Genomic DNA, 16319 nt, shown 5'->3' with positions numbered 1-16319 from the left:
ATCGAATTTTATCTATATCATTGTTTTTCGAGACTCTTTTTACACTTTAAAAAAAAAAATCGTAATTAATGTAATTATGGTGCCGAAGACTCTAATTTCGCAAGTGAAAGGTTACAATGATTAAAGTGTGATATAATTGCAACTTTACAAGCGCACAAATAACAGTTGGGTGGTAGGACAAATATAACAAGGCAACAACTATGATCATAATTATGTGTACATTTTTGATGGAGGCAATCTTCTTACAACTCAATACCCCCACTATTTCAAAATATTACTCCTATTTTTTTACCTGCCTCCAATTTCATTATTAGCAATTACTACTCTGAAATGATGTAATTATAAATCATAGTTTTGTGCAACTATATTGCCATCTAGTTTATAAGTCGAAGTCATTTCCTTTACTAGACCTACATAATTTTGGGCCCAGTAGATTGACAGGCCTGGGTAATGGGCCCAAAAATAAAGCAAGGTGACAAATTATGACAATAATGTTTATAATATATGAATATATAGCTTAAAAATATATGAACATAATAATTAAATTCTTAATATTTGAACTATATCTTCACTCAAAATTATGATGTGCATCATAAAAATTTGTATTAATATAACAAAAATACATGCATAATACAAGGTATTTGAAATTTCACAATCAAGTTTTATTTCAATTTGTGATGAAAACCACATTATTTTCTTTCACCATACACATTCATGTAAGAAAACTAAGCTAAACTAGCCCCATGGTTTTGGCTACAAATGGTGGGAGTAAATGAAACAGTCTTTCCTTTAAGATCAAACTCCACCTCAAAGTTAACTTGAGCTATATTCCCAAGAATCATAGGATCACCTTCTTCTTCCGAGGGCACGATTCCTAAGCAAACATATTTATCAAACTCTATCATAAAATTCGAGTCTACTAATATAACATCGCCTCCATTAAGCTTGAAATCCATCTTAAATGCTATCTTAATCCCTTTCTTTTTCTCAAAGCAAATCTTGAATCCTTGAGGTGGATTGTCAATTGGCTCTTCTGGTATCGCGGCCCTCACTAATGCCTCTAAGCGCGAGTAATCACTCTTGTCTAGATATGTTAGTGTTGAACCACTATCTATGACTATGTCTTTGTTGATATCGACTTCATCCTGGCCTATACTTATGGCCTTGAGATTTATCGCGTAGTAAGTAGGATTGTCTTGGGTTACCAAAGGAGTCACAACAGAGCCGGTTTTAGCAGGGCTGTTGCCTAATGTTAGCGTGCTTGTGCTGTTTGAGGTGATCGGGGTTAGGCAGTATGAGAACTTATTTGCGATTGTTGGACCTAGTTGAGAGATCAAAGAGAGAGGACCTCCACCGAGGCCAACTAACCCTCCTGCATTCCTGTCGAAACTACCATCCTGTACGAATCCACATCCGAACACACAATTTGTTTTACTCGTGTCAAAGGTGAGTAAGTCTGTCCCCATGACCCCCGCGCTTATGGTTGATCCAGTCCCGTATGTATAGAAGTATTCGCATTCAGTGCCCGTGTCATCATCACATTGCATGCTAGGATCACTGTCACAAATCGTCGAGTTACAAGGGAGTGTCTTGTAAGAGCTAGAATTTTGAGGGTCAAAATATGCTGCATTATTTTGGGTGTAGCAAATGTCACATGACTCGCATTGGACCCATATAAGGTCACTCCCGGTGTCTGCAATTGCATACATATCCACCGGTGGGCTGCCTATCGCGATTTTTATGAGGTAGTCTCCGTCACCTGGGATTATGTTGGTATCAAGATAGTTAGCTACGAGGCTCTTTGTATGGCGGTGATACCTTGAAGCAGAGTGATGTACCAGCCTATGGACGCGCTCTTCAGAAGTCATGGAAGAGTTGTAGAATGGAGAATTTGGAGAGTACCGGTGTATGAGGTCAATAGTGTAGCCGTCATTTTGGGTGTTACCTTGATATAAGAACAACAGTGTTAAGAAGATATAGAATAGTAGGGTATGCATGTTGAAAAATGGTAGTGTACCACAAAAATGAGTTTTAGTTAAACTGGCATTTAGATTGCATTATTTATAGATGCTAAAAAAATACTGAATTTAATTAGTTTTATTAGTTAAGAAATAATATTTAAGGTTGGTGCAATTAATTATCATGAAGTTGAATAATAGCATAGATTTAGCTAGTAACTAGGAAATTCTTTTGACGTTCCCAAATAGCTGCCTTTCTAAAGCACACACTCTTCCTGTGGAAAATGAATCAAGCTCAATTTTGGTCCATTTTTGGGGCATCATCCTTTTGCCTTTCTAATTTCTAACTTCTCAATTACACTTTCACAATGCTTTAATTTATGTTATGCCGATATGTATATCTCCGTACATAGGATAGTTACTATAATATACTCTTTCTGTCCGGAAATAGTTTGTTTTAATTTATATGTCCATGGCCAAACAACCTCATCATAGACTAGGAATTCTTCAGCTCAATTCCATGTTTGTGTTTTCATCAATTTCATCGAACAAATATTGATTTCACAACTTTAATTTTATGCTCCATCCTGTACTAGATATGTCTGAATTATATAAATGTTCATGCAATCATGCCCGAGCTTTGTTGGTTATACCTTATAAGTCTAGGTGACTCTCAATTTTGCATAACTAATATATACTTCATATTTGTATAACCATTTTAGTTAGAGTTCTGTTGACTTTTCACAATGCAAGACAAACTTTAATTTGATCAATAATGATGATGATGATGATGATAATAATAATAATAATAATAATAATAATAGTTTAAAAAAAATAAAAATAAAGTATGTGTCCTGGTCTGATCTAAACTTTTTTGATCTGTTCCGAATTAATCTGATCTGGTCTGAATAGTTCTGATCTGATCTCAATTAATCTGATCTGAACAAAAAATCTAAAATAAGTATCTAAAATAAGTTGAAGATAACATGTCCGAAGTATTCCCTGTATATGACAATAATAAATATACATACATAGGCCCCGTTCTCTTCACCTTATTTTTGTTGAACTGAAATTATTTTTACTGAAACAAAATTATATTTGCTGAACTTAAATTAATTTTACTGAACTAAAATTAATTTTACTGAACTAAAATTATTTTTGCTGAACTGAAATTATTTTTACTGATTTTCTATTATAATTCTTCTGAAACTGAATTTTACTGAACTGAACTTTTTTTTACTGAACTGAAATTATTTTTACTGAACTGAAATTAATTTTACTGAACTGAAATTATTTTTACTTAATATTATTTTTTTAAGGTGAAGAAAACAGGGCCATAGTCTATAGTGGTATTGATTCGTAATTTTGTGAGTGTATCTCATATCATATGATGTCGCATCTCTTAGAAGTTTTTTCTTTGTAAATTTTCATTGCCATACATTACCATTTTGAGCAGAATATAGACGAGTATGAAATTTTATTTCTCAAGCGTAAGGTGGAGATGCTGTACCAAAGACATTTCCATGAGATATTTGAAATTACATGTAATATACTCATTTCCGTTGTTGTGATTTATTACCATCTACCATACTGGTATAGGATTAGTTGTCCCATAAAGAAGAGCGGCCACTAAAAAAAACAGTGACTATTTTTATAGATGTAGTAAGTTAATTACTGCACTTGCTTTCAGTTGTTTTAGGATGGTATTCCTTGCTTTTATATGTAATTGGTCTCTTATACTACGTAAATTTACATGTTATGAAACTGTGAGTACAGTTCAAACTTGACATAGAATACAAACTTCATTGCATGATACAGTATATTACTCAAGTTAAAGATGTCACTCCAACTTCAGAGTCTTTTATGGACACTAACAAACTAGGAACTATGCAACTAACCAAGAAATTTTGGCACATAATACAGCAGAATTGATTATATTATTAACCATAACTCGGCTTACAGGCAGAGGTCGAACACAGCAAATTAAAGTATTACAATTAATGGTTTTCAACTTTTCATCTAAGCTTCAAATAAAGAAAGAAAACTTCATAAACTCTAATCTAATTGTCTTAGAATAATTCTTCATGAAAAGCTTAAGATAAAGAAGATAACTTCATAAACTCTAATCTAATTGTCTTAGAATAATTCTTCATGAAAAGCTATATAGATGTGTGGTTTCATTTTTTATAAACTCCTGATAGGGCTTGTGCTTCGTGCTAGCTGCTCTCTTGAGAACAATATTTAGGAGTAAACCTAACTGTCTTGCTTAGCAGATCGAACTCGATCTCAAGGTTGGTCTGAGCCATGTTGCCTAGCACCATAGGATCCCCATCTTTGGGCGACTTAGCAATGGACAAGCAAACATAATCGTCAAGTACAAAGAAGATATTGCTCGCCTTTAGTACTAAATCCCCCCCGTCAAGTTGGAAGACTACGTCAGGGGGATTTAAAGCTGCATCATCTGGATCATAGCACAAAACAGGCTCCACCAAAGGATTGTTAGAAACCGGGGATGCCCCTATGGCATCGTTCACCATAGCTTCGAGCTTATAAAAGATGCTTGGATCTATGTAAGTAAGTGTGGTTCCGGTGTCTATGATGATCTCCCTGTTCGTGTTCAAGTTCGTTTGACCTACGCTTATTCCATTTAACTCGAGGCTATAAGAGGATGAAGGATCATTGGTAACAAAAGGCGTTGTCAAACCTCCAATTTCTGATGTATCTTCAAGCATACCTCCAAATCTCAACTTACTTGCTCTATGTGAGGAAGGATAAGTTAAGCAGTAGGAGAATTTGTAAGAAATCGAGGGACCTAGTTGTGAAACAAGCGAAACAGGTCCATTTCCGAGTCCTACAACACCTGCAGAGTTAGAATCGAAAAACCCTGCTTGCTGATACCCACATCCGAAAGTTATGGAGGGGAAGGCAGCCTGTTCTTCATCCCAGTCGAAAGAAGTGAAGGAGAACGTGTCCGTTCCCATGACTCCTCCGGTAATAGTTGTTGCATTGCCATAAGTATACCAATACCTACACAAATTTTCATTTTGGTCACAGTTTATGTGATCTGTATTAAGGTTAGTGCAATGTTCTGCATCACAAGGAAGGTTCTTGTAGGTTCTAGAAGCTTGAGGATCGAAATTGGTGGTGTTGTTTGGGTAGCAAAGGACACAAGGTCTGCACTGAAACCATGTAAGGTCACTTCCTGTCACTGCAGCCGCGACTAGCTGTACTGGTGGAGTACCAACAGAGATTTGCATGAGGTAGTCTCCCTCGTTAGGAATTAAATTAGTACTAACTTCTCCTATGTTACTCTGCTGCCATATGATTTGTTGGTGCCTTGAGTTCGAGGAAAGGACTAATCGTTGGAAGAGTTCTTTGGGAGTCATGGAGGAGTTGTAGAATGGAGATTTTGGAGAGTAGTAACGGTGGAATAAATCAATGGAAAAGCCGTCATTTGTTCGAGTTTTGGCTTCAATGAGCCATGGGTGTTGTATATATGTGTAGGAGAGTATTGTAAGGAAGTAATAAAGCAGTAAGATAGACATTATGAGTAGATTAGTTCCCAAGGAATATAAAGATAGGCAACACATAAGTTAGGATATATAAGGCTATAATTTTAATCATATTTCTTAAATTCGGCTACAAACTTGGAAAACTCAGATTCCGTTGCTCCAAAGATGGCCTTTCTTTTTTTTTTTTTTTGACCTTTCTTCAATGCATGCACTTAACATGAATAATGTTGTTTAGAGGATGACTACCAAATTATCAATGTTCCGAATTATTTAAACTACAATTTGATTATTTATCAGTTCTCATATTCACTAATTGCTCGATTTTAGAGATATATATTATATACTTATTAAATGGAACATTTTCTTTTAATTTATTTATTTGGTTGCAAAGTTTAATGTGTGAATGTCACATGGTAATTAAATATGTGAGACATGAATTCGTGCAATTTTTTAAAATAAATATCAAAGGTTAAAACTAAAATTTTCTAAAACTCAAGCTAAACATATTGTGAGACGATCTTGCATTCGTGTTCTCTAAATTTTAATCTTACTTTATCTCAGGAATTCTTATACCCACAAATTAGTACTCATGCTATAGCACAATGATGAGGTCGCAAGGTCAGTGAGCACGAGGCTCAGACCAGGTACTACTGGCCCCATTGAGCCACCGGTTTGTGGGCCAACTGTCTAAGAACTGGGCCGATTCTAGCTCAGCCTGCACATTTTATGTTGTATATAGTGTTGTTCAGTATATTATTTTTTGACCGGTACACTGCATACTTTCCCTGTTTTATATTAATTGCAATATAGACTTAGAGAGAATCAAATAATTTTAGTAATACAAAGTTTACTCAAAAAGAAAAAAAAAGTATTACACTTCCAAAGAAGCATGTTATAAATTAAATGATTGCTGGTTAAATTGAAAATTTGATTCAAATATGATAAAGAAGTAGGTGTACAAAACAAATGAAACTACGGAGTATGTGCTAATGTGCTATACATAAAATTAAGAAATCTAGTGCTTGGTACAATCAGTTGGAGCAAAGGAAACCTTTTTAGAATGTAAATCAAAGCCAACCTCAAAGTTAACTTGCGCAATATTCCCTAATATAGGAGTACCTTCTGTAGTAGACATTGCTAAACAAATCAAACCTTGATCTTCTAGTGTCCTAAAGGTGTTAATTCCCTTTAACACAACATCAGCCCCTTTGAAATGAAACACCACATCAGGAGGGTTAAGGCCTCCACTCAATCCTGATCTTCGTGCATCATAGCAAAGGTCGTAGAATTGTAATGGATCAGGGACCGGAGTAAGCTTGATCGCAGTGCTCAAAGCAGTCTTGATGTTGTCATAGATGGTTTGTGGCAAGTATGTTAGAGTGGTACCAGAGTCGATGATTATGTCTTGGTTCACAGGGACCGAGGCATTATTGCCAATGCTAATGTCATTGAGTGTAAGATAGTAGAATGTTGATGGGAGTCCGGTTACTAAGGGTGTTGTTACGACTTTGTGGCTCGTTACATGAGCCCCAAAGTTTAGTTTGCTTGGCACCCCAGAAGATAGGGGTGCCAAGCAGTAGGAAAATTTGTAGTTTATGGATGAACCAAGTTGCGAGACTAGGGACAATGAGCCGGCCCCTAGTCCGACGATCCCTTCTCCTTGGACCCCAACTTGGCCTCGTTGGTCAAATCCACATCCAAACTTTATGGACGTGTGACTTGGTGAGGTAGTGTGGTTAGGCGAGGGTAAGCTAATGGTTTCGGTGGCTAGGATTCCGACACTTTGTGTGCCATCTCCATATAGCGCCTCATAGTAACATGGCGATGATGATGATGAGCTCTTGTTGGTGTAATTTGGAAGGCAACCTTGAATAATATGTGGGTATTTGCAAGAAGGAGACGTACAAGGGATGGGATGATATGTCGAAGATTTCTTAGGTATGAAAGGTGGAGATTTTGAAGGGAGGCATTCGTCACATGGCAAACATTGGACCCATATAAGGTCGCTACCAGTATCTGCCACGGCTGTAATTTCGACTTTTGGTGTGCCAAGCGCGATTTTAATGAGGTAATCTCCACCATTAGGGATCAAATATGAGGATTGGTACCGGTGAATGTTGTTACCGTGTGAGATTGAGCCTAGGGGTGCTCTTTGTAAGCGTTCTAGGGGTGTCATGGATGAGTTGTAGAAGGGAGAGTGTGGCGAATCGCGATGGATAAGATGTACCGTGAAGGTGCCATTGGAAGATTTTGGAGAATGTCTAGCTTCTACAAAGAGTGAACTAGGTAGTTTTGAGGATGAAGATAATGCTAGTAGAAGTATGAAAATATTGACCAACAAATAATGCATATTGGCTAATGCGAAGGATAGTTTTGAGTTTGAGGTGATGAGTGGATAAGTAAGTGCCGTTAAGGAAAGGTAGTTTAGTGAGTTGTGACGTGTGGTGCAAGTGTGCAACCAAGCTTAATGGATTTATGTATTGGCCAATATAAATTACAGGATAGAATAAAGCAAACAAATCTATTAATTTAATAATATCAACTGATTCTATATATTCATCAAAATAATCTTATGAATAGAAATAAAAGTATGTACTAACCCGCACTTTAGTACTAAGATTATAAAGGTAAAAAAAAGTACGATTAAAGACTATTAATACTCTTTACTTCTTTAGGTGCAATTGTATAACAAGTTTTAAACTTTTCAAACTATCAATCTCACTTTAAAAATTACAAAATGAAAAGTTCGGTTTTAATGAATTTTTTTCTACAAGTCGCGAATGATGTAGATAAGATATTATTGAGTTAGAGGTAATTGCTCTCTAATACAAGTATAATATAATCCATCATACGGTCCACTATGGATCACCACGTGAAATACAAAAAGCCCACACTTTAGGTTCAGCCACCTCGTGTCCCATTATGTATCACGGACAAAATTGCAAACCGCAGAAACCACCGCACAAGCAATAACCCCAAGACAGCACTCACTTCCACCAAGCAAGTACCACCGTCGCATCAACATTATCTACAAATAAAATTAGTACGTAAGTTCCAAGTCCAATTTAAGCCTTGTATAAATAACATTGGAAGTTAATTGGGCTGGCTCAAATGAACATACCATTAGCCTTGTAAAAATCAATCGCTAATAGCTAAGGTCGAGCTTAGCTATGTAGTTATGAAGTCGCTACCAAAATGAATATTTACTAGACTCTCTCCGTGTTTTAATAAGTGTTACACTATTAAATCCGGTAATATTTTAATAAATGTTACACTTTCTTTTTTGGCAAAAAGCTATATTTAAATATTATATTGGTCTCCACCCAAATCCACTACTACTTTTTTATTATATTTTTCCTCTCACATTCATTACTTTTCAATAAACTATTAACCTCACTATCTTTCTTTTAAATTTTTTTAATACTCTACCTACCCCACTTACGTCTTATTTTATTTAAGTCAATTAAATTGCCTAAGACTATGTGCCGGTCAAACTGCGACACTTATTAAATACGAAGGGAGTAACAAAAATGAACATTTTCTAACTGAACATATTTTATAATAATTTTGTATTTCTTAATAATCAAATTTTTTTTTTAATAATTTTTTTAATGCAGTATAATGTTCATTCTTATAAAATAAACCATGTAGTATGATGTTTATTTAATACAAATTTTTGTGTTTGTTCATTTGTATAAAATGTTCTTTATAGTAAAGGATGTTCAATTAACATTATTAATAATGTTAGACATTAGCATTTTGTTCATTATTAAAAAATATATAGTTGATTTATTTAATTGGTATTAAATCATATATTTTAGCGAATTGCAAGGTATCCATTCAAGAGAATTGAACAAATCAAGGTATTTCACTTGAAGCTTAAAAAAATGTTGATGAATAAGCAATAACATTATATGTTCATTTTTATTTACAACTAAAATGTTCAGTTATATAATATTAGATGTAAAATCTTTTTTTTTTTTTTCCTATTTCATAGTCTCTTTATTTTACTATTATATTATAAATGTTCCTTTTTATATATTACAATGTTTAGAAATAAATGTTCATTTTTTTTTCTAAAACTGAACATTTATTTCTAAACTCCAATCAGAGCTAGATGGGCGCGACCCTAGCTAAAACTTTGCGTAACATTGAAAGTTAATTAGGCTGGACCAAATGAACAAACCATTTGGGCACCCAAATGGTAAGGATGATAATTTTGAATGGATGTCTGATTATTAGATCCACTTGATTTAAATTTAAGGAAAAATGGAAATAAATAATCCCACCTTTGCGTGGTTTGACAATAATAATCCCACCTTTTGGTTATTACTAGACAATCTCACCTTTGTATGTCATCTTCTTATAACAGACCTTTTTACCTACAACCTGTTAAACAAGTTACAATGTTTTTTTTTTTGTTTATTTAAAGCCCCATATCGCTCAATAATTGGACAAATAATAAAGTTAAAAAACAAAAACAGGTAAAAAAAAAAAAATTAAAAAACCCATCAACCCCAGCCACCCCAACCACCGCGAAACCTTAATCCTATCGAAAATTGGCCAGCCGCCACCCTAAACCCCCCAAAATGGAACCCCCCATACCAAAAGCCACCGCCGAAATCACCCGCTGACCCAAATCCCACTCTCAAAACCACCACAGCCACCACCTTTAAAACCACCACAACCGCCGAAAACCTCCCCTCTAATCGCCGAAAACCCCCGAAACCTCCATCACAGCACCGAAAAACCGCACCCAACCTCCCTAACCCTAACCACCTTGAAAATCCCCAACTCAGTCCCGATAAGCCCCTTAAACACCCTATAATTGCTGAAACCCGCGACACTTCACCATTTCTCTGGTGGGTGGGTGGGTGCTGGGCGGCCGTTTTCGCAGGCTAAGGAGGGCGGGCGACCGGTTTTGGTGGTGGCTGGGGATAGGGTTTCACGGTGCTAGGTTGGTGGCTGGAGATTTTTTTTTTATTTTTTAGTTTTTTATTATTATTATTATTATTATTATTATTATTATTATTAAAAACAAAATGAACCACTTAAAATTTGACAGATGGCATAAAACCTACAAAAATCGGTCACCAGCAAGTCAAGATCTGTTAACAGAAGATGACATATAAAGGTGGAATTGCCTCGTAATAACCAAAAGGTGGGATGGTTATTGTCAGATCACGCAAAGAAGGGATTATTTATTTCTATTTTTCCTAAATTTAATTTAGTTGATGAAAGTGTAAGATAATTAGATGAAAGGTGAGTGATGGTTGGATTTAGGTGATGTTCCTCTCATTTCATCACTTGCTATCATTTGTTGTCTTGTTGAGTTCAAAATACACATTTGCCCGATCCACCAAATTCACTATAGATTAAGCGAGTAACGATGGATCAAGTACGTGGAGTGGATGAACACCAATTCTTCAAAAAGGCCGGTGTACGTTAATTTATTGTAAAATAGGTTAAAGTTATCTTGAAAGTAATTAAAGAGTTGTGCCCAGTTAATTCCCCAGATATTTGTTTATCTGGGGGTATAATCATCTTTTTAAGTACCAGTGGAGGGGTACATATGTCTTTTCATGTACTAGTTGAGGGGTATATGTGTAATTTTCTCACCAAACAGTAAATGTAAGTTGCAAACAGTAATTGAACAGCTCACCAAAAGTACTGAATAAATGACCATGCCTTTTCATATATTTACCAAAATGCCACCATATTAACAAAAATTCGTTTATCTTGCAGATATACTTGTATTTGCTGATAATTAAAGTAACCCTTTATACTACAAAATTATTATTTTTCTAATAATTAATTTTATCTTACAAAAAACTTATAATGTATTAGATTAATCAAATTAGCCTTTACAATATGTAATCATGAATCTATAAAAAATTACACAGTAAAATAAAAATTCAAACCAATGACAAATTAAAAGTTACCCTTTAAAGGGTTAAAATTTCCATAAAATAGTTAAAGTTACCCTCAAACTAACCGTGTTATAATAAATTTAACATACACCCGCCTTACTCAAGACTTATTGGTGGATGAAAGTTGATGATAATTTTTAAAATCAACTTTTCATAATAATTGGGTAACATATATCATAAATGAATCTTGTTTTAAAGTATTTATTTAAAATGACTTTATGATGCAAAAATTACAATTTTATAAGATATGTATTTAAAATTATGAAATATTTTTAGTATGTGAAAGATTAAAAATGTATCAAAAATAAAACTACGAAAACATACATAATCCTAAAAAATCTATCTAATATCGCTTACATGACATCTAACTTGTCAAGTTTATGCACAATTGTTGCGTATGTGGCACGACACTTGTCGAGAAGTTGGAAAGCCAAGTATCACTACCTCGTGACATGATTGCGGGACTTGGCTTTATTTATAAACTAGTTTTGTGCTCGGGCGATGCCCAGATGGTTGATAAAATTTTAAGATAACATTTTTACTTGAATGTTAAATACAGTCAAATACTCCCTCCATTTCGCATTAGTTGCAATACTTTTCATTTTTAGCCGTTTCATATTAGTTGCAACACTACTACATTTGTAAAGGACCCACAATTATTTTATAATTTCTCTCTCTCTCTAACCCACCTTTCTAAAATATTTTATTATTTCTCTTTCCTACCAACCCTACCCACACTACTTTATTATATATATATATACATACATACATACATACATATATATATATATATATATATATATATATATATATATATATATATATATATATATATATATATATATATATATATATATATATATATATATATATATATATATTATTTCTATTTCTTACTAACAATACTTTATATAATAAGCCTATAAGCCAAGTCTATAATTTTCTTAAACTATGAGCCAAACCTAATGTTGCAACTAATGCAAAACGGAGGGAGTAATCGTTATGATAATGTAGGATATATAGAAATACGATATTATGGCTTATCATATCACTAATAATGCATTTTGTAAGAGGCTAACCACACCATCTGGATGGACAAAGTAACCCCTATAGCCTTATAAAACTGACCAAGTAACCCCCCCTAACTGAGTAACCTCTAACACTGACTAAGTAACCCCTATCTATAACACTGATCGAGTGACCACTATAACACTGACCAAGTAACTCCTATAACGTAGTAACTCTTGTAATAGTTGGTGACACGGTTTGACCAGGTATGTATAAAAGTTTATGATTAAATATATTATAAATGGATCTTATTTTAAAGAACTTTTTAAAACGAATTAAATGATGGAAATAGAATTGAGTTATAGGATATTATATTAAAAGTTATGGTTAATATTGTATAATATGAAATATTAGAATTTTATAGATAATAAAACTCTATATATCCCCAAAAATCTATCCAAAAAGCAATTACTTAGCATCACATGTGTCGCAATAATACCTATTTATCTCCTACGTGTTGCAACACTTGGCGAAAAATTGGAATGCCAAGTATCGCTGTGTCGTGGTCTGGTTGTGAGACCGGCTTTATTTATTAGTGATACTAGATTAGTCTCGTGCGATATACAATTTGATCAAATAAAATTGTCTGAATTTGTTTTTTTTTTCAAATACTAAATATAAAACAAAAATATTCCAAAAACAAATAAAACATTAAATATTAAAAAGAAAAATAGTGCTCATAGAAAAAATGAAAGATGAAAAAGGTACCTAAGGAAGAGAAATTAGATTATTATTGTTAAAGATAATAGACTGTTCTTAGAATTTGATACTAATAAAAATGTAGCTGATCAGAATTTTAATAAAATAAAATAAAATTCACAAAATAATGACATCATTTTTTGTTTTGGAGGGAATTTTTTTAATGATAATATGACATGTGTCTAAAGAATGATGTCAACGGTTGCTACTTTAATACGGAGTATTAGTTATAGATATGATAACTAGTAGATTAGTGATATGATGTGATATATCTGGACTTAGGGTCTGTTATGATTTACTGAGTTGAGCTGAACTGAACTGAACTAAATTGAATAGAGTTGAAATGAATTGTTTATGAGCGAAGTAAATTAGGAACTGAACTGATTAGAGTTGAACTTAACTGAATTGAACTGAAATGAATTAAACTGAACTAAAATTAAGCTGAAGAGAACATACCCTTAATTTTTCTAATCATGTTTGCTATAAGCATTAATTGATTTACAAGTTCAAAGAAAGTTCAAAAAGTAAGCAAAAGTCCGAATTGAAAAGTTTCTCAAAATCACGATTTCTATTGACAAAACAAAACAACAATTACTGCAACTCTCCAATTTCTATAACAAATTGCTCAAAGTCGCCGTTGTCTACATTGATGCATCGATTTAACATTTATTAACTATTACTAAAACAAAACGTGCTGATGTCATATATTCTTTAAAGTGTCCTATGTGTCAAGCTCTCATTAAAAATTTTCCATCTAAATTTACTTATGATGTCATCAATTTATTTATTTATTTTTAATTTTTTTGCCCTTTCCTTTTTACTTGCTAGATTTTAGGATTAAGTAGGTTTAAAACTAAAAATACCAAAGTTGACTTTGGCATCAATATTGTTGTATACTCAATACTACTTTTGAATCTTTTCAATATACAACAATATTAGATATTGATAGCTAATAATATACATTTTTTAAGCTTCCACTCTAAACATATAAGCTCAATAGATGATGAAACATTAAATATATTTTGTCTAACCATTATTTTAGAAAATTTTATATAACATTGTAGTAAATATTATAATGCAACAATAAATAATAAATATTTTTAAAAAAGGACTATGTATATGCTTTTTTTTAATATTTATATACCATATTTTTGTTAAAGCAAGCCAAATTATTTTAAAATGATACCAATAATATAATATATAAAAGAAATATGAAAAAATTACTTATTATCACCGTGCAACGCAGGGTACTATACTAGTTTTTGTTGGAAGTTCTTGATGTTAAACAAAGAAAGTCACATTAATGATTAATTGTGTGTGGCTGTTGAGATTGCTCTTAATAGCCGGTAATTATGCTCCCTTGAATTACCCTTTTATTAGCTCTTTTAATGGCTAGTTAATGTTGATTAAGTATGGCATTTATGCCTTTAATGGCTGATGGTTTTACCCATTGTTGCTGGCTTCCTTTTCACACCTTCCTATGCTTTATAAGCTATGCTCCAACCTCTTAAAACATACATACATATATTCATGTTTCTTTGCTTCCATAAGACACACAAAAATCAGCTATCTTTTACCCTCTCTAAATTTATCCCTTCGGTTTTTGGGCAAGTATTCTGGTTCCAGTCGGGTTTGTGAGTGCACACAAATTCCGGCGCTGTGCTTATCCTGGAGGGCGACCGCTTGATGTCTACTGCACCCGGGTAGCGCGGAATCGTCTTTTAGGTCAGTGGTTTACCACGACGCGGCAATTATCAATTGGTCTACACAACATTGAGATAAGTACTTTCGTTTAATTTGCTTATCTACTAACAATCTAAAAGACGATTTATTTATTCCAATTGTATGATTGCTTATGTGTCGAAATTGCAAATTCTTTATTCTAAGAATTATGAGCTTTCACATGTTAGTTAGGATGCGGTTTTATTTGGATCAATTTTGTGTTGTGTACTTGTGTACTAATTCTATGATGAATAATTTCATGGAATAGAATTTATTAAATTGATGGTTGTCAGTTACTGTGAGAAGGGCTATAATGTGAATAATGTATGATGGAAAGTTTGGTCTTGATTTTGCAGTTGACTAATCTGAAAGAAATTTTCCGTTATTCCTTATTTGTTGAATCATTTAAATTATCATATAAGGTTTTGGTTTTACTTGGACCATATTTTGCTCATTTGTTGCGTATGTGAGGAGATGAGTTGTATTGAAAAAAGGACCATCTTCTTGTTATTAGTTATCATGTGTTTATAGAGTATTTGTTCTATACTTCGATTTATAATTTTCTCTGATTTGGTTGATCTTCCTCCAATTTCTAATTAGTGGGTAATGCTAAAACTTGTAAGAGTATATTGCTTTATGTCCATGTTATATTATGAATGTTAATTTTATTTGCAATGAGTAATATAATGGCAAATGTGTTGGTCATTGACTTATTAGTTATTATATATGTCCACTTGGTTACTCATGAGCATGTGAGAGTATACTACGAAGTATATGATAAGGTAGTTCTCCACTTTTCTTAATGGAAATTTTGTTTGGTTTATTATTATCGTTATTCAATTTTGTAGTTATACTGTATACTATCCTTTGTGAAGATGCATTTTGCAAATAATAGTTTATTGAGGATTGTGAATTTATTGAATGAGAAAATTTTGTAGTTGTACAGTTCTTAGTGTTTTAACACTTGTGATTATTTCGAGTATTTTAGTTTTTACTCATTTGTGAAAATATGACCTTACGAATATAGTAATATGGGTTATTTTAATTTTTTGATTGGCTAATATTATGTTGTTGTATATATGCATAACTTGTTGCATTCTTATATGATAACATGAGGGAGTATTATGATGTTTCCTAAATCTCATTGTTTTGTGGAGTTTTGGTTAAAATTTTCTAATGCTTTTGATTTATATTTTTGAGTTTTAGGACTTATTTGATATCCGCGGATTTTCGAGAGCAGTCCCAAAGATGACCCCCGATCAAAGGCCGTCCTTGGTCGGTTTGGGTTGAATTTTGGGAGTGAGCTTGGGGCACATGAGGCTTATTTTTCAACGGTTGGATTCTCATTAGCTGCTCATATTAGTGACTTATGATGACATCTTGAGGCCCTTATTTACAACAAGGATGGTTGGACATCTCATAGAGGTCTC

General features: G+C 33.3%; 1 protein-coding gene and 2 pseudogenes across 1 annotated transcript; all 3 read right to left on the bottom strand.

Annotated features, from left to right (window-relative positions):
* Positions 1–725: 725 nt before the first annotated feature.
* On the bottom strand, positions 726–1997 carry LOC145580705 (aspartic proteinase CDR1 pseudogene; annotated as a pseudogene).
* Positions 1998–4174: 2177 nt separating this feature from the next.
* On the bottom strand, positions 4175–5503 carry LOC145580704 (putative aspartic protease At2g35615). The gene has a single exon (XM_081637827.1). The coding sequence runs from the start codon at positions 5501–5503 to the stop codon at positions 4175–4177; it is 1329 nt and encodes a 442-aa protein (XP_081493953.1).
* Positions 5504–6428: 925 nt separating this feature from the next.
* On the bottom strand, positions 6429–7773 carry LOC145581764 (aspartic proteinase CDR1 pseudogene; annotated as a pseudogene).
* Positions 7774–16319: the final 8546 nt, after the last annotated feature.

Source organism: Chenopodium album, chromosome 15 (genome assembly GCF_948465745.1).
Source record: "Chenopodium album chromosome 15, dcCheAlbu1.1, whole genome shotgun sequence".
Classification (NCBI taxonomy): domain Eukaryota; kingdom Viridiplantae; phylum Streptophyta; class Magnoliopsida; order Caryophyllales; family Amaranthaceae; genus Chenopodium; species Chenopodium album.
Note: the sequence above shows the minus strand (reverse complement) of the source record. Positions and strands in the feature narration are given on the sequence as shown.

What these genes read in the sequence shown, in the direction of transcription:
- LOC145580704 (XM_081637827.1), bottom strand. Translation starts at nt 5,503, where the DNA reads ATGTCTATCTTACTGCTTTATTACTTCCTTACAATACTCTCCTACACA.